Below are 20,500 nucleotides of genomic sequence, written 5' to 3'. Positions count from 1 at the left end.
TACCTAATTTGGTTAATTTAGGTACGTAAAGTAAGAACCAACTCTATGGGAAGGTTTCAGGCCCTCAAAGGTTTCAGGTGCCTTATATTTCTCTTAACTATAATGTATTTTGAAAGTTTGGCATTTGTGAAACTGTTGTGTCTATTTAACTCAAGTTTACCTTTCCATTACAGAGAAATACAATCTTTTTTATTTCTTTTGATCATGGTGGGTATTAGGCCACTTCTGGTGATCATAAATACACTAATATTTTTTCAAAGGCCCTTAAAAAGTTAGTTTTATGAATAAAATATATTTCATCAAATTAGTAATTTCAATCGTTCTTTTTGGCTTATGGATGTTTAAAAAATGCGTACTTTCAAGTAATTTAGATCTTATTTCATGGGGAAAAATCAATAAAAATATCATAAAAGTTACATTTATCTATTTTTGATCAAATAAATATGTTTACTTAGGATTATCACAGTATGAATATGATATATTAGTTATTATTTTAATGTTGAAACATATCAAAAATAATACACACAAACAATTGGGTAAATGAAGCGACACATTTTTTATTAAGATGTGTTTTTCATATGCTTAGATCGATCTTCATAAATTAAAGACAAAAATACTTCCATGTTCTCTAAGAATTAGTCCAAAAGAAGGGATCCGGGATACTCTATCCTCAACAGGAGATGCTTGAATTTTAAATTCTACGGGAATGATGGCACATTGAAACTTTAACCGAAGAAGAAAACCAAACCAAGCTAAGCCTCAAAAGAGAAGAGTCGACTCCTTCCTTGGATGGGGAATCTTACCAATCCATTTAAAGCAATTTAATAGATTCAAGAATTGAAAATATGAAGGGATGTATAAGAAGATCTTGGAATTTAAATATTTCAAATATTGGATTTTTTATAGTGGTCATTATAATATATTGAAATTGTATACAATAAGATAATTGTACAACCCCACAAAATATAAGATCACTCAAGAAATAAAAAATCTTTAAAGATACATATTTTTTCTAAGTGGTTTGTCGCTCAACATCCAACCAACTCTTCTTCTGACACATCTTGGATCATAACGAAGTGGAAATCGCTGCTCTTGCATAGTATTTTGCAAATGCTTGTCCGTAGAATCCAAGAGTCTTGTCCAGTATGAATAGTCCATCGTGTTTAAGGACATTGTAATTAATATCGGAGAATGAAGTGATTAGGACTCCTTTCATTCGAATCGCTGTCATGTTTGTTTATTTTTCTTTTTTCTTATTATATGCTATATGGGTGATAGATATTATATCATTTAAAAAGAAGCCTGTCATTTTTTCCATTTAGACATTCTTCCTTTTTTTTATCTTACTATTTTTTCCTTGACATATTTTTCCGTTGCCATTTTTTCCCAAAATCTGTTAAAGTAGCTTACGAAACATTGACTTCATCAAGAACAAAATAGTGTTAAACGATTGGGCTATATATAATTAAAAAACAAAGAATAATTACAAAGTTATTTCTCGAAATGACCTCCATTTGCTGCCATCATTACCTCGATCCTGGGCCTGAAGACTGCACACTCCTTGACAACGTGGCCCTCTCATCGGAGGTTTTTAGCCTGTCGATACTGGGATGGGGCGGCACAGGTCCTACTTTCGACATAGCCATAGTCCTAGCTTTGTGCCCCGGACTGAGTAGTTCTGGAACACATAGTTTTCCTCTGTTTAGTTGGACTTCACCCAGTGCAAGAACATCTCCTTGAAAATATTCTGGTACTCCTTAGCCCAGATTTTCAGACCTTTCTGGAACCAACAGGGTGGCATCTACTTCTCGTCCGATGCCACAATTACCAGCATCATTGCAGAGGCTGAAACCCTTGTCAAGTTGACCGGCAGAACCTTATGGTAGGGCTTGGTAGCGGTTGTTCCTGGAGTTTCTGTACTAGTCCACGATTTAGTTTTTCTTGCTCTGCTGGGTGCGAATGAAATCGGCTAGACTTCACCTTTGGCCTCTATCTCAACAAGGAATGAACTGGTTTTAGTCAGTTTTAGCCTATTTGAACATTAATATTCACTGAATTATCGTGTTAAAAAATCTTGAAAGCAGTTTATCAAATGAGGACTCCCTGACACTATCAAAGTGGAAGTCGCGATTTGCTGTTGTATAGTGTTTATGGTACTAACTTATGATTGGAATACGGAATGGAACGGAAATAATGGCTGAACGATCAGCAGAAAACAAAATGAACAGAACACCAAAATAGTGGAACGCTTAGATGCCTCGATTTAATCATACTTGAGAAGAAATATAAAGTAGAGATTAGTTATGATATCAATCATGCGCGTACACATGATACAAATATAGGCAATGTGTTTCTAAAAAATGTGCATTTTATAATTTTCAAACCCCACCCAACAACTCTTCCTTTCTAAATGAAGAGATTTTGGGATTTAAAATGTGTTTTATTTGTAGGAGTGAAAATAACATGATAAATTAATTTTTGGAAACACGAAAATCACTAAGGTGGCATTTTCTTTCCCCCAAACAAGAAACATTTTAAATCACAGAATTTCTTTATAAAGAAAGGGAGAGTTGATGAAGTTTGAAGATTGTAATATGAAAAGTTCCTAGAAATAAATTACATGTACATGCTTGATAGATGTGGAAACCTACGTTAAGAAGGTTCGCATACTGAAAGAAATTCAGAGCTCAATTTCGGATATCTAATGTGTATTAGCTTAATATCCCGTGTAAGGATTGTAGCAAGACTTTTAATTCAATTATTCATGCGTTTGTGAAATATATGTTATTAAATTTATTGAGATATTTCGTATTTTTGAACATTGGAGGTAATGTTTTGCCAAATACTACATGTTATGTTGAGTATCTAAAAAGGATAAAAACAAATCTCTCGAAACAAGTGCTACTCATTATGTAGTCTTCATTTCAAAAGCTTATACTTTAACAGCTATTATTCTCAATGTCTATATCGATTGGAAGGATGAGAGACCCAACTATATCGGCTAATGCGAGGTAAGAGTGAAAATTGAAAGACATGATGAAGCTTTGTAAATTATTCGTTAGATTCCTGGGAACTCAGCGAGATACCCAAAAATTATTAACCATATCTGATAATTTTTCTAAAGCAACTGGTTAAAAAAAGTAATTATTATTATTTTAGAGTTTATTGATGTTTCCTTCGTAGTGACACATATAATTAATGTAGGTATATAATGTAAAAAGTGGGATTGCTATGCACAATGCACCTATTTTATACCAATACGACGTAATTTGATTGATATTCTAGTGTTCTTTTGTATTCATTTGATTGATTGTTTTGTATTTTAGCAAGAATTTGTGAATATTTTTATTTATATAAGTTAATTTTAAGCTTAAAAACGAAAGGATCTTTTATCTTTAAGTAATAAATACACTATGTAACAGCATTTTTGTCCGCAGGCTAAACCCACATTTATTTCGATTATATATTTTTTTATTCAGAGCCATATTTCGATTTAAAAGAGCTATATAGATGAAAACAAATGCTAAAATAAATTGATAAAAACATAGTAGCATATGAACGATTAATTATGTTATTTTGATTACAATTCTAAAAAAATGTGTCTAATCCTGGAAAAATCTAGTAAAATGAAGGTTTTTATTCGGAAGATAATTTTTTTAATATTTCTTTCTATGGCTTTATATTTTAGCTATAACTATAGAATAAATATTATATTATAAAATAAAAAGGTTTGTCGTTAAAAAAAGGTCCTTTTAATTTGATTTTTCAGATTAACTTTTAATTTTATAATGGAATATTTAATTATAAGCAATGCAAGGCTGAAAAAAATTATTCCGAAATTAAATATAATTCAATTGATTAATTGTAATATGTAATTAATATTTTAGAGGCAAGGGAATTTCCATGATATTAATTAATTATTCAATCAAAGGTCACATTCCTGCATGGCATCTCTTGCTTGTACTTTTTGTTGTTTGCATTAGATTTTTAAATCTTCCGAAATCTCTCTCCTCTAATTAACAGAAACGACATATAAACACTTATAAAGCAACAACGTATGCTAGGATATTAAGTAAAGCTATCATTCAAGAACAGAAATTTTTTGTTCAGAAGGACTTTGGGATTGGTTTTAATTATTCCTGCTCAAATTGTTAATGAAACGCTTCCAAGTAACGTCTTTATAAAAATATAACTCAATTTTTTTTAGTTTTACTAGCTTTTATAATTTTCTCTGGTATTCATAGAAATTTAGATTACTATTGTTAAGACATATATGTCTTAGTGATGAAAACTTCAAAGTGAGTTCTATGCTTATGTAAGACATTAAAAAAATAAAAAATAAAACCAAACACGTTATTCAGGAGAGATAGCCACTGCTAATAACATTATATCTATCGTAGTAGAGAAAAAGTGGTATTATATTTGTCGTTTCTGGCAATGTAGGGCAATAATAGTGAATGAGGCTGAAAACAAAAATCTGATATGACCAGCACATCGCTTCAAAAGGTTTTTCCTCTACTAGCCAAAAGAAAACAATTCCATGAGCTTAATTACGGATGGAAAATATGTTGAGTGCAATTACAAGGCATTGGTCTATGGTCCCCCTTTTTAAATAGGTATATTTAAGGGGAAGCAAAAAGGCGTGTATATTTTTAATTTTTGATTAGGATTGTAATAATTATATGAATATTTGATATTTTTCAAATACAGATACTAAAGGACTTCTTTACAAAATATATATAAACCTTTTTTGTGTCAACTCTTGACTATCCAACGTATAATGGATTATTAAAGATACACAGATTGGATCAGTGATGACCGACAGCTTTATAGGTCCGGCCTTAGGCATGATTAATGCTCATAGTTAAACTCGACTTCACAGGCAACTGAAGTCTCTTAAAATTAATCTGTCTATTTGAAGGTCGCATTGGTATCCTTGTGATAAAAACATAATGTACAGCTAAGTTGCCCGTAATAATAGTTGCTTTTAAAACAAGACAGCATCTTCCTAACAATCAATATTGTACCAATAAACAGTTCTGTTCATGAAGACTATTATTGCAAATGAAGTTACGTATTCAAATGTAATTGTATCATATTATGAAAATAAGCTCAAAAATTCGTTGGAGGAGTCTATAAGTCACTTGTTAAGGTTATTTAAACTTGGATTGAGATCTATTGGAGGCATGAATTCCGAGATTTAGATACATAAACCCAAGGATTGAATCCCTTCCAGTGACTACATAAAGGAGCTAGCTTCCTACTTTTCGAATAAGAAAGAAGGTTCATAAAGAGACGAAAAACATCATCCACATCCCTCTATTCTAATTCTAGGTTGCTTTAAATGTACTGAGCTGTACATATTTCCTCGTTTACATCTCTCATTTCATCATACTCTCCTACGACCCTACCCTTGAGTGCCTCCTCGAATTCTCTATTTGATCTGCCTCACCCTATCGAACCACATCTTATAGTGATACATCCTGGCTCATAACGAAGAGGAAATCATTGCTCTTGACTAATCGGATGATATGCTTGTTCTTCCATCCATGAGACTGTTCCAATAGGAATAATCCATCATCTCTACAGTCTAATGATAATTATTAACGAATAGTTTTATTTCATTAGCACTTCTTACATTCGAATTGTTGTCGTGTTTGTTTATTTTTCTTTAATCTTATATTTATAAATATTACTTATTTTGTCTTTAGTTCGAACTCATTAGTCATTACTTAAGTGATATTATTATCTACATTAAACAAATGATGGCCAGTCTGCCGACCGGAGAGGTTTATCCCAGACGAATTTTCCCAGGTCCAGTAATCCCAGGACAACTTTTCCCCATACAAATATTCCATAGCTGAGCTTTCCTAGATTCGTTGATATATGATTATGCGAGTATTCAATGTACATTCTACTTAGGGAGTCAGTTAGATTTTACTTGCAGTCAAAGATAGTTTAATAAACCCTTATTCTAGGTTACATCAATTTTAATAAGAACTTTTATGGAGGCATTCCAGGTGTCTGCGTAGACTTAAATTTTTTTAAATTGATAGGGAACTGCGTCAATAGATTGATATGTTCTTAAACACCCAGCTACTATACCCAAAAAATGTTTATTGATTTTATCGACTTCTTAATTCTGTAGTGATATAATAACACTTGTAACCATCTAATTTATTTGTATTACTTAGCAAAATGAGGAAATACCTTCTTTTGAATTTCTGCTGAAGAAGAATATTTATTTCTGCAATCCAATTTTAGCAACCGATCGTGGACATCTATATCCCTTTCTCCCCCTTTTTTTTTATTTTTATGGGATGTGTTGTGCTAGATGCAACATTGTTAGTTCATGGATCAATGAAGCCTCGACAAATAAATGGTGATTCTTTATTACAGTTATATTTTGCATAGCTCGCGTTTTGTACGTTTTCATAACGCAACAATTCCATCTCTAGTTATGATTAACATAACTCGAGATGGAATTTTTTGTAAGAGTGCAAGGAGAAAGCGGGAGCGAGACTTATGGTATTACTGAATTAAGACTTATGATAGCTGCCTGTTATATGATTTTGGACGGAGAAAAGGAATTACTCCTGTAAAGAGGAGAACCTTCTACAATTAAAATAGTAATAGTGCAGGGGAAATATTATAATTGCATTCTAATTAATTTATATTTATTTTATTATGCATTTTTAAATCAATTATCACCGAAGATAGGCGAGAATTATTCTTTGAGAAAGAAATGTTAACACAATCACGACTTATTAAATAATGAACAAAAAAGAAGAAAGAGCACAGGCAATTAAAATATTTATCCAATATTTTGGAACATGCCTTCAAACACAAAATTACACATATTATACTCCCCTCCCCCCTGCCTAAACAATGTATAGTTCCATCAATTGTGAGATTTTCTAGCTGTTTAGTTTATTAAATTTAGAGATATTGACGTTTAAAGTTGAATAAAACATATTTTAGGTTTAATAAATAGTCTATGATATACGTGGATATGGGATATATGAGGATTATGAGTTTATATATATACTTTATTCTACACCAGGAGAATCCAAAATGACTCTCATATTAATATATTATTGTCAAAGTTGATAATTCTGTAGAGAAAATTCCCTGGACGAGAAGTTTGTTCCCCCTTCTGATTCTAAAACTTCAGGTATACCATAATCAATGAAGAATCTCCCCATTACTTTGTTAATCACTCTTGATGTGCTTCCATTATGCTCAAAATAATGCAAAGCAGGATATCTAGAAACCAAAATTATAAACCAAGAAATTCTTTCCACTTACAGAAAATATATCAACAGCTACTACTTGAAATGTCCTCGTCATTTTCGGTCCTTTAAATTGATTCTCCATTAATAAACTAGGTAATAACTTCTGGCATTCCTCAGACTTTCTCACCATATCTTTGATGTCCATATCTATTCCCAGCCAATAAATTATCTCTCTGGCACACTGCTTAGACTTCACTATGCCTTGATGAGATACATGCAGATGTTCCAATATTTCTTTCCGAGCTACTCTTGGTTTAACAATTATTTTATTATTGACGACGATCAAACCTTCATAAATCGATAGACTATCTTTCAAATTCCAGTAAAGTTTTAATTCTTCAGGGAGATTTTTGATATTATTTCCAAACCGGTCTTTAATAAAATTTATCAATTTTAGATAATTAACATCTCTTCGTGCTTGGTCTCTCAATTTTCTTAATCTTCGATCCTTGATCTCATTCGTATGAATTTTTTTTTACCACATACAGCTCTTATTAATATTCTTCTTGCAACTTCATTCGTATGCACATCCTCCAATATGTCGTCCTTCCTCGGATTCCAATAGGGATTTCTTGACAAATTATCAGCTCCTAACATTTTTCTTCCTGTTTCCTATGCAACAGTGAAGTTATAACGCATTTGTGTTTTTTTTATTTCTTTTTGTCTTGGATTCTCAATTTCGTCCAAAGTTTTCTTGTTGAGGATATTTACAATTGCCTGATGATCTTTTTCAATTTGAAAATGGGATAATCCTTGAAGATAAATATTGAATTTTCTTGTTGCCCAATATATAACCATCATCTCAAGCGTTGTCATTCCATAATAATCTTCTGTTGCACTCGGCCATTTAGAATTTGCTTCAATAAGATGCCATTTTCCTTCACTGTCTTCTTGTCTATAGATATACACAATACCTTTTTTCTTAGAAGCATCAGTTTCTAATACAGTTTTTCTATTCGGAATGAAGTTACTCTTTTCAGGTAATTTAACCAAAGACTTCTCGACATCTTCAAATGTGCCATCCTGTTCTTTAGTCAATATGTACTAATTCTTGTTGGATAATAAAGGTCTCAATGTGACAGATAAGTTGGTTATTTCCTTTGAAAACCTGCTCATTTGATTGACCATTCCCATAAACGATCTCAATTCAGTTCTATTTTGAGGAGCTTGTATTTTTGAAAGGGCTTCTGTTTTTTTGGGATCGATATTAATTCCATGTTCTCCTACGATATAACCAATAAACTCAACCTTTGGCTTAGTAAATTGAAATTTTTCTTTATTGAGTGATATTCCAAACTTCCTACTTCGATCAAGAAATTCTTTTAACATGTTCTTCAAATGTCTCATCATATTTTAAAATATCATCAAACAACTTCTTTGTATTTGGCAATTCCCCATAAGCTTAGTCCATCATAAGATTGAATACGCCACTTGTTGCATTTAATTCTAGTGGCCATCTTTTAAACTTGAATCTTCCCCACGGAGTTATGAACGTTGTTAAGTCTTGGCTCTGATGGTGTTAAGGGATCTGCCAATATCCTTTAATTGCATCAAACGTGGAAAAGTACTTATTTCCAGGTTGAATGTTTGAAATTATATCCTTGAGATTAATCATAGGATGTATAGGTCTTTTGAAAAACTTACTTAATTTTGTTAGATCCACTGTTAGTCTAACCGACTATTTTTCTTTCCCACCCAAACCATAGGGTGACACTATTCCGTAGGTTTTTTTCCACAGCGGCTCAATTATTCCTTTTGTCAACAATTCTTCCAACTCCTTCTTCGTAGCTTCTCTATAAGCAAAGGGAATCGCCCTTGTTGGGTAGATTTTCCAAGGTTCTGCTCCTTCCGTTAAAGATATTTTTATCAGTGCACATTTCAACTTTCTTAATGGTTGATTTCCATCAATTAATACATCATGATACTCCTCCACAAGCTTGTCTCTCATGGCTTCATCGGAAATATATTTCATTTCCTTGATTCCACGAGCACTAGGTCGTTTGGCTCTTTTCCATCTACCTCGCTAAATTCTACTTGGATAATCTTCTGGTAAAATTCTTAATTTTTACACAATACCCACAACATTAGAAATTTAACATTTTCCTTTCCACTGTTAATTTCTTCCTTAATCTCCTCATTTCCAAAACATACATTTAAAATTATGGACCCTAGTTGATTAAAAGTAGCTCCATTCACACGAGAATCTGAAGGTCTGATTAAATCTCTAAGTGGTATTCCAATTTCTTTAAAAAAATTATCATCTGCAATAGATACCTCACTACCAGAATCCGGAATTGTATAACTATAATTACATAAGTATATTCCATCTAGAGAGTTTAATCGAACTTGTATTGCAGGTGAGGGACTAAATGTGGTCACGTTTCTTACCGTGACTTTTCTGTTTCTTGCAATTTCATTTTTACAGGCCTTTGAATCTCTCAAATGACCAATTCTTTTACAATTTCTACATTCCTGTTTCCAAGCAGGACATTTATTTATAATATGGTCCCTTGAGCAGAATATACAATCCATTATTTTTCTTCCTGGAGGATTTTTCCTAAAACTATTTTTCTTTCAACTAAGGCTTTGATCCCTACATTTTCCTATTGTTATTTTGTTGACTTTTAACGAATTCAACTTTTTGTCATCCCTCTTCGACTTTTCCTCAGCTTGATATTTATCAATAACTTTTTGAAGTGTACATTCCTTTTCTTCTATGGCCATAAGCTTTTTCCTCGTTTCTTCATCCCAAAGTCCCACAGTTAATTTAACTGTGATATTTTCTTCCAAACAGTCTTTATTACCGCATCGTTCATTTAATTCGGCACGATTTGCAGTTCGAGTTACCTCTACGTAGAAGTCCTCGAATGACTGATCTTCTTTTTGATACAAAGAATGGAATTTAACTTTGTCAAGAATTATATTATATTGGGAACGAAAATATTTCTTCAATTCTTCTAAAATTTCAGGAATTGATAACTCTGTGTTTTCTTTAATCCCGATTGAGACTCCCTCATTTCTATATCCATGAACGATCTTAAATTTGCTAGTTGTTTTGCGTGAGAGTAGCTATCAACTCATGCTAGTTGCCTGTAGTCTTAAAAACTGAGAATCCAGAATGACTCATATTAATATATTATTATTCATAAAATACGCACGGAACATTTAAAAATAGGTCGCTAAACCTATAGGTATAAAGATATATAACAGAGTCTGAAGATTTTCTATGTTAAATACAAAAATAATGTGGCAAATGATATTAATTTAATGTTGATTTTTATGTTATAAAAATATAAATTTTATTTAAGCTTGAATAAGTAATAAACAGTTGGTTTCCAAGCTTATTTTTTTATATCATAGTGTATTTACATATGCAGAGTCTGCGAAAATTTAAGTATAAACAGACAGCCACATAGAGTTGCGAAAAGATAAGGTGGATTTACAAATATAAAGAATTTAAGACATTATGACAAATCCAATGGTTGATCAATTGGAATTTCTGCAAAATTTATGATCCAATTTGGTTGACATCAAATAAAATTTGAGGAAAAAATAAAATACGAAAACGTGGGAGGGTTAATTTGATTTCAAAACTGGTGGAAGAAAATATTAATTGCAGAAATTCTTTTTAGTATTTGGAACAGACCTCAAGAACAACGAAGGGCTGGGCAGATTTTCGAGACACATGGGCTTCAGTATTTGAATATCCCAGTTATGCAACAAAATAGTCTTCGAGTACTTTTACACTATATATAAAATATGTAACTCGATGAGAAGATGTGACTTTTTCCAAACCTGAAAAGGCTCTAAGTCTTTCAAATTACAGTTTCAGCCCGTCAAGATATAAATAAAAAGATGGGGAAAAATACATTGGATTGAAAGTGGTAATTCAGCTATCAATGTCAATGACGTACAGTTTTATAGTCTTCCCTTCGAATTTTATGAGAAATTTGCAGAGGACATTTTCCCCCATACTGTCGATTTATAAATTGATTTTCCAAAATGGTTGTTTGCTAGAGTTTATAGTAAAATTGTCATAGTATGCTACAAGAAATAAAAATACTAACTCTAAATAAGAAATTACAAGCCAATTATGTTGTTTAATCCCTAATATAAAATATTAGTGGAACTCGTAAGCTAGGGATGGGCACCGTTCTTGATAAAGAGGACCAAATTTATTTCAGCACTATTATTGGAGGGCCACATGACTACATACTACAAATAACTGGATATGGCAGACGCTACAAATGATTTTCAATAAGAACACATATTATATGTATGTTTATTGCCGCAACATACAAAGATTATCTGGATATAAATGCATTTTTAATCCTTAATAATACTTAATAAGCAACAAAGACAAAACAGTTGCTTAAAGAAAGTGCAAAAAAGGAATTTTAACTCTCTCATATAAAAAAGTTTGCTCAAAAAAACTTAGTGGAAATAGCTCAAATTCATTAATAGTGACATTAATTGAACATAATTAGGAACCTGAGGGTTGGCATGCCGGCTCACAATGGATGGGATGTCGATACCGATTTTTTTAGTCCCAATGTGCATCAAATGAATCAGAGTTTGTTTCTGTTTCAGCTTGTTTCTCTCTTAGGATTTTATATGCGCTTCATGGTTGAAAAACTGCTCTCACAAATGTAATTTCTCCCAAACACGCTAGCATATTGTTTGTGTATGGCGCCCTCTATTGGTCAAAATGCTCCTTACACTTAAAAAAAGTTATTGGTCTATTTACGGACCGCACTGAGGGAGGATGAGGGCTGTTTGCGGCTCCTGGGGCGCCAGTTGCCCATTCCTGTCTTAAACCAAAGATAACTTAAATTTCTTCCAAATGTCCTTACCAGAAAGGACGTATAAAAGGGGAAAGGCTGCCTGTCAGAGGAACAAAAGTCTATGAGAGGAACATTTTTTGGAGATAAATTAAACATCCTAGACTGGCTTGTTCTGCATTCGGGGAGGTATATCTTAATGTATAATTAGATAGATCATTGGATTATAGATACCTGGAATAATAATGTAATGATTGCTTACAATCTCTAGTTTAATTTGAATGAATTTTTTAGTAAAAGTTTATGTATCTGTGAAGCCAGTATGGCTTCTTAAATATAGCAAGTGATTAATTTAATTGTAAGAATAAATATAAATTGATGTTGGTAGGATCAAATTCTTAGCCGGTTGATCTAAAATGACGTTTTCGTTTTTTTTAAATTATTCAATCCTTCGATTTCATTATATTATAATTAGAGATAGGATTTGTGTAAGAGTGCGGTAGGCAAGACATATGGTATGCCTGAATTATGACTAGTGTTAATATCAGCTGCCTCTAATTGATTTTCGGAGGAGAAAATAAATTACTCCTATAAACAAATATTTTATGTTGTGAATTTTTTGTAGTTCTTGTAAACTTAAGATTTGTTTCTATTACTATCAGTGTCGTATCGAATTTTTTGGGACCATATTGCAAACAAATTTTTAGAACTCCCTTTATTTAAATCTACAAATCAGACATTACTTTATTTTAAAAATTAAGTTTTTTGAAAACAACATTGAATTTGTTGCTGTGTGAAAACAATTGGATAAAATAAATTTTTTTCTTGTAACTTTTCCATAAAAATTGAATTTTGCTAATACAAATTTTCTTAGTTCCAAAAAATTCTGACCTGATGGTGACAACTTCATCAACTCACTTGAGTTGCTTTAATGATAAAATAAATTAGCTAAATAAATTGTTAATTATTATATGTTATAATTTTCAGTATATGTTTATATCCGTGAGCAAAAAACATTTATGGAAAAAAATAACTACTAAAACGAAGCAATAAGTTTGATGAATAAGCATGTCAAAAGTAATTTTCATTTTCCAATTTGGACTGATTCTTTTATATGTTCTACATGGATTTTATACAGAAGTTGATCCACTCTTGAAATGTTGTGGTAATGTACCTCTGAAGAAAAATCGTAGTATCATAACATTAGGATATTTAACAGCTGTAAAAGGCAATATGCACAATAGGTAAGCAGGATATTTTTAGAAGTTTAACCCATGGGTGGCTTTTATACTTGTACGAAAAAAAAAAAGAAAAAAAAAATCAAAGAAAAAGTCACAATTTTTTTAAAAATAGTTTAGGATAAATATATATTTCGGAAAATATTATTTTATTCAATTTTATTTCCAATTTTTATAACTATTTGTAATCTGATTATTACATTTGGTAAGTATAAATTAAATAGCTTAAGAAAATAGCATTTCATTTATTCTATATTATTTTACCATCAACATAAAATGTACTTTGGACAAACAGAAAGAAAATAACTTGTTAAAGAATAGTATTTAAGTTGTTAATTTTTTGTCTTTGATGTAGTTGCATCAAACATAATTAGATCTTGCATAAATTAAATTTACGATTGATGAAAATAATTACAAAGAAAAATAATGTGTAACGATATAAAGTTTTTATACGATAAAGGATAAATATTTGTTTTTCTTTTTTTAAAGATTTATTGATCGGTTCATTGATGAGTCAGGTCAGTTACTAATTTTGTTTGCGCTCTCTCACTCGTTATTTAAAACAATGAGCGCTTACCTTTCGCTCGTATAGGTGTATTTGAATTAAACAACTCTATGATTGCAATTAAATTCAATATATTGGAAGTTCAAATGTGCCTTACAATTTGTGGGCATCATACATTATTTTTAATAGTATATGATAATTCAAATGATTACTTAATTAAAATAGGTGTGTTCAGAAATTTTTATGCGTTTTTGGTGTGCCTTGGGTACAAAAAGTTTGGTCTTAGGGTACATGTATTTATAAGGTTTTGTGCACTATCATCCAGTTAATCCTGATAATTAGCTTGAGCTTGAACAAAGGTTTCTCAAGTTTTTGAACTTATGCTTACCTGATTATTTGAGATCTTATATAAATTTACTACATAAAAGAATAAGATAATCGTATTTCAGTTGGGAAAACCGTTTAAAAATAATAAAGATATATGTTTCAACGGTATATTCTCAAAGGAAGGAAGTGGTGGGGTCTCTGTGGAACAGATATCTCATTATTTTTAAGGTTGCCAGTTACATGAGAGGTAAACTTGTCAACCAAAACCGAAGAGGGTAAGACGGGATTGTCCCAAAAGTGAGTAAAGTGCTCCTTGCAGAAGTTCTGTGTCTTCGCAAGGCCATGTGACTAAGGCAACGTCTAAGGTACACACATAATTGTTCTCAGGATACTTAGCCTTCGGCCAGTGCAATGTTTTCCCCCTCAAGACCTTATAGTAGGCCTCAGCCCTGATTTTCTCATAGGGCTTGTAGAAGAAGGGATTCATCTTTTTCCCATTGGAAGCCAGTACTCCCAAGCACAGTGTTTGGGCCGGATGTTTTGTCATGTAGGTGGTTTGGACTTCCTCAGGTGATACTGTATTAAATCTGTCGTTTCTGCAGTTCAAAACCTGGTCGACTATAAAGATTTTCTTGTCTGAGAAGATCTTCATAGTCGACAGATGACTCTTTAACTGCATAAGGACTTTTTTTTTTGCATCCATCAAACCTTAATACATTCATCCTGTCTGTGAGGAGATGTCTTAACAAAGCTGTTAAGGCTAAGGTATCATGAACTGTGCACCTTAGGGGGATCTCGTCCACGTTGAACTTGTCAGCCAAGCGGCACATTCATGCTGATAGATCTTCCTTGATCTGGTCCTTCAATGACTTGATAAATGTTTCTTCTCTTTTTAAACCATTTCCTCTACTTCCTTCCTTCTTTTGACCCCTTCCCCATTCTCTTTGGTCAATCTGATGTTCCGGATTGTTATCATGGTCACACTGACAATGTCTGATTTTTTTTAGGATCAACATCTGCACCCTTTTCTTTTTTATTCCTGTTCCCTAATTTTTTATCCAATTTTAATCAAGTTAAATTAATGCACAAGGAAAACAATAAATGTATTGGGACATTGCTTGAGATGTAACCTTAAACCTTGATTAGAGCCAAAAATTATACATTAAAATTTCCCTGTCGCCCTCTATATTTAATGTAACTTTTCAATTTCTATCAAGTAAAATTAAGGGAGGGTAGATAATATAAAAAATGGATGATACTTCATAAGATAAATTATAGGTACAACTCTCAGAAGAAGTGAGGCATATAAATTTCCATTTATTCCATTCTACAATAGATGGGAGTTCAAATTTTAAAAGAAAAACATATAAAATATTTCTATAAATTGTTGGAAGAGAATATTCTGAAGGATTATGATGTTGCCTATCTCGTCATAACATCAATATGCCTTACGTGTAGCTTAGTTTGTCACTTTCCTTACAGCCTAAAGCTCATTTCAATACTCATTGGACTGTCATGCAAGGACCTCATGACACTTTTATTCATTTCCCTATATGATGACAAATTGAAATACAAAAACACAAAAGTACTTCTATTGTAAACCCACATCTTGGATATTATGTCCCTACATATATTGCAGATGAATCCCAATTACTCTAGGAAGGGAAGATTCCTTTGATGTCAAACCTTTGTTGAGGAAAATAGGATGATTCTCCATTCTCTCAAAGGTTGTGTTAAATATACACTTAAATTGGCTTGTGAAGAACTGTACACAACAATAAGGTAAGCCATCTTTATAGTCGATCAATATATTCTAGAAATGTTTTCCAGGCAACAAACATGCATTTTGTTTATTGATATTGATTCAATTTTTTCCAATGTATAGCTAGGGGAGCATAAACAGTAAAGCATCTATTGGTTTAGCTCTTATACTACTTTTTCTACTTCTCTGCTTATGCTCTCCTAGCTATACATTGGAAAAAATTGAATCAATATCAAAGATAATTTTCAAAAATTTTGGTATCAAAATGGCTGCGGGGAGAAGGAAGGAAATTATGGAATTGCAATCGTTAATTAAAAAAAATAAAAGTTGAATTTTTCAATATTGAGGATAAATTATTAGGTAGCGTCATCTGTATTGCGGACTTAGAGGCACATGCTATTGTTAGCGATGCACGAGTATGGGCCACTAATGACTTAATCGAAAACCAACAAAGAACCCAGAGTCCATGTTTAGTATCGATGGTTCTACTCTTCAGGTAGTATTGCCAATGTTAGTAACCTTGGAACTTTTAGAGAGACGTGCAAGATACATTATTCACGTCATTTCAAATATTCCAAAAGGTGAAATGTATATTTCACTAAGAGTATGTTTGGAATTAAATATTTTCCTCACAAATTTTCCAATACCTATTGGCAGTATTGCCCTTAATCAAAACATCAATAAAAAAGAAATTGAGAGGCATTCAATGAGGTATTTTGTACTGAAGGCTGACTTTAAAAAATGAAATTGCCTCCAATGAAGATTGAGTTAAGGGATGACGCGTAAAAATTTTCAATTTTGCTATCGTAACCAAGTGAAGGAAACACTCGATGATATTATGAGGAATGTAGTTATCACTAAGGTCAAAAATGAAGCAACAAAATGGACAAATCCAATCGTAGTATTACACAAATTGAAAGATTCAAATGACTGTAGATCTCAGAAAATTCAACAGTCTGATAAAATGATTACTGCATCCTTTGGAGAGGGCAAAAGAAGTTATCTTTGAAATTAAATCTTAGTGTAAGTTTTTTTTTTTAGCATTGGATGCTGTTCATGGTTCATTGGCAAATAACTCTACGTCCAAATTCTTAATTGTAAAACATTTATAATTGTTTACGCAAAATTATATTATATAGACTCCCACTTGGCTTTATTCATACTATGGTTGCTAAAATGAAAATATAGATATTGCTATAGAAATATTGAATAACGTCCACAAAGTAATTTATGACATGCTTATCGACAATTCTCATCTGAAAAGTCATGTAAAAAAGTCTGAAAAATGTGTTACAACGATGTAGACCGTATGGAATTACATTAAATACAGAGAAGTATAGATTCAAAAGTTGAATTTGTTGGTTATAAAGTCACCGAAAATGGAATTCTTGTAGACTAACGAAGACTGTATACTATGAAAATAATTCCTACTAAAAAAATTTGTTCAGAACTTCTTTAATTTATGGTTCTAATGAATTAGCTCGGTAGATTTTCCTCAGAAATAAGTAAAGCATCAGAATCACTCAGATCCAATTTTAAAAAGAAGAACGCCTTTTATGGACTTCTGAAGACACCAAATAATTCCAAGGTGCTAGAGAACAGCTCCAATGTCCTCCAATATTTCCCTTGTTTATTTTTATAAATTTTTAAAGAAGTGAACTTCTTTCTCCTAGCTCAATATGAACACAATTTTAATATATCTGGCTAGATATAATAATAATGATGGAACTAAAATGGAAAATACGGTTATTCCTCGTCTTAGAATTAAAAGTAGTCTGAATCTTAGTGAATTTTATGAACAAAATGAATTTATTATTCGTTGTAGATTTTCAAAAGAAATGGTATGATTTTGAATAGTAAAATTGAAAATAATGTCCATCATAGAAACGACAAGAATGGAACTGTTTCTCCTATTATATAAATCTTGACTTCGCTACATTTATATACAACCAGTTGCTATCAGAGACAGGATGCAGATTTATTTATAATTCATAAATCTACTGTTTGTTGGATAATCGAAAGAGTGTCGTCTCCCATTGTCTCACTCAAGAAACAATATATTGAATTTAATCCCACATCAGAAACTGCATTCATTTCTTGAACGTACATAATTTTCAAGTGTATTAGATGTAATTGATTGCATCTACATCAAATTCAAAATCTTGGTATGGTATATGGAGAATTGTTTAGAAATGTTTCTATCATTGTAAAAGTTGAATGCAATTATAAAAATGAAATATATAAATGTTCCCTATAATTCTAAGGAATATTTACACTATAAAACTTGTGTTGAAGAGTATCAATGTGCAAAAATTAGGTACTTGAGTTAAAAGGAATATATTGATGAGGAAACTGACAAAAATTGAACTTAAAAAAACAAAAACAGTATAAGTTCTCACACTTTCTACCCATTCTATTATAATTTATTTTACGAAGTGAAAATCCAAAATAAGATAAATATATTTCTCAACTTAACTTTTTATAGTTACTGTTACAAATATTTCATATTAAATTGATAAATATGTACTTAGATACATTGTTTTTCATATTTTATTTTTTCTTAGCGTATTAATTCATTATTAATATAAAACTTTCACTTTGATTCCATATTTTCAACAAATTTATATCTAATAACTACATTTTTAATAAAAATATGACATTAATATATTGAATTTAGTTAATTTTTACTAGTTTTTCTTATATAACGTATTTATCCCTTATACTACAAAACAAAGTTAACTACATAACTTGGGTTCGGCAATTGTACGTATTAAGCGATTCTAGTTTTATACATGATTCCAACAGTTACTTTTTATTCGCAAGTAATGCAATAGTTTCTCCTGCAAGGATACATCATCATACAAAAAAAAAAAAAAAAAAAAAATAATAATACGTTTTTAATATTTTTGTAAGGTCCGAAGGAATCTGACTTCTTAATGAACAATTTCATTATATTAAATGTATTATTTGTCTATCTTAAGAAGAATAAATGGAAAGTGCTTTTAGTTCAAAGTAGAAGACTAACTTTATAGTTTTTTTGGGATTAGCACTAAAGAAATACACAGGTTAGTAAAGTTTAAAAGTTTATTAACGTTGTAGTAGCGCGTACAATTGCTGATATAATATTAAAAAATACATAACAAAATATACTCATTTATACAGTATATTTTAAATTTCAAAATTATATAATACAAGATGAATCATGTAAGCGGATATCCTTGATGATTCACACCTATAAGCTTCTGATTCATCAATTCGTTGTAGAAGATTCTTTTAGCAAATATTATTTACTTCCTGTAAGTGAGGCCTCCTACCCTTTTTTTCAAATGATATTGAGATTTGTTTTGTAGTTAACGACACCCGCAATTTAGTTATAATTGATTTTCATTTGGTTTATCGTTTTGTTCTTCCAAAAGAACAATTTCGTCACGTTTAGGCATACGTTGTCGAACCTTGTAAATAATATAAGAAATATAAAAACATGAAATTACAATACCCGTGAAAGCTAGCATCAAAATTGTATCTTTCCAATTATATTTCTTTCCATATATGTATTTCTCTAAACTTGCATTTGATGGAGATACAGCTCTCCTTTTTCCAGTGATAACTTCGGTTGTGTTCTTTATTTCATCTTCAGAATGGTCAAAAATATATTAATCTTCATCATCTTTCCAATGTTCTAGTAATCGACTGATAGTACTTATGCTGGTAACTCCAATGTTCATAATTTCTCTTTTGCTAATCATTGGTGCATTAGCATATTATTGTCTCTAATTTTCATATCGCATTGCGTTGGGAGATGCATTTTCCATGTACCCTTTTTGATAAGTATCTTCATTTCTTTGATCGTCCCGTTTTTTCTCCAGCGTAAGGAGAAATCAGTCTCTTTGACATGTATTGATTCATTCTTACGTTTTTTGAATGATGAATATATCGTTTACAATAAAGTATAATATTCTTTTCGTCAAGATGAAATAAAACTACTGGGCAAGCGTTCTGCCCAGTATGTAATATTCTCAACAGGTGGCATAACTTCAATTTACCAAATTGATAACATTCCACGAGATCATTTGCGTCTAATTCCACTAACGTGCCTTTAAACCTATCCTTTGCAAGGTGCATCTAGTCGATTGATTTGTATGATACCCATATACTGCTTGCTAATGATTTAACCATTTCTACGTAATGGGGCAATGTGAAGAGGTGTGCTGTGTTGTATATAGGTAGATCAATTATCTTCTTCAATCCTCGGTGTGTTTTTCTAATCTGACTGGGAGACTATATAATATAGCTATCCTATCTTCCATTACTGGATTGAGGTACGGAGAGGCTATCTTCTTTCAAATTGTATCCAATACCCTTTTTTGATGTTGTATTGTGAAGATATATGACCTGAGTCGTCTAGTGAATGCTTCTTGAATTCCATTCACCCATATTAATAATTTCATTTTTTCCAGCATGATCATCGTGCTCTCTGCATTCTCATTTTTTCATTAGATAGTTCGTTCGTCTGTCTTGAGCCAACATTTCTTTTTTCGACAGTTGCTAAGTGTCTCAAAGAACCTTGAAGACCTTCTACCTGTTCTTTGAGT

At 31.5% G+C, this 20,500-nt stretch overlaps 1 protein-coding gene across 10 annotated transcripts in view; it reads left to right on the top strand.

Moving 5' to 3' along the window:
* Positions 1-20,500, top strand: part of LOC121126828 (receptor-type guanylate cyclase Gyc76C) — a 116,388-nt gene that overhangs the window by 7,767 nt on the left and 88,121 nt on the right. For 6 of the 10 annotated variants that reach the window (XM_040722176.2, XM_071892002.1, XM_071892003.1 and 3 more), the window contains exon 2: positions 13,064-13,320. The exons of 3 other annotated variants lie outside the window; for them this stretch is intronic. In XM_040722176.2, coding sequence (XP_040578110.1) covers positions 13,145-13,320 — 176 coding nt within the window. In that variant the 5' untranslated portion in view covers positions 13,064-13,144. Of the gene's footprint in view, positions 1-13,063; positions 13,321-18,882; positions 18,974-20,500 lie in introns of those variants that run through there. One more of the 10 variants, XM_071891998.1, reaches the window with a different exon arrangement.

The sequence above is a fragment of the Lepeophtheirus salmonis genome, chromosome 12 (genome assembly GCF_016086655.4).
Source record: "Lepeophtheirus salmonis chromosome 12, UVic_Lsal_1.4, whole genome shotgun sequence".
Taxonomy (NCBI): domain Eukaryota; kingdom Metazoa; phylum Arthropoda; class Copepoda; order Siphonostomatoida; family Caligidae; genus Lepeophtheirus; species Lepeophtheirus salmonis.
This window is presented reverse-complemented; position numbering and strand designations above follow the sequence as displayed.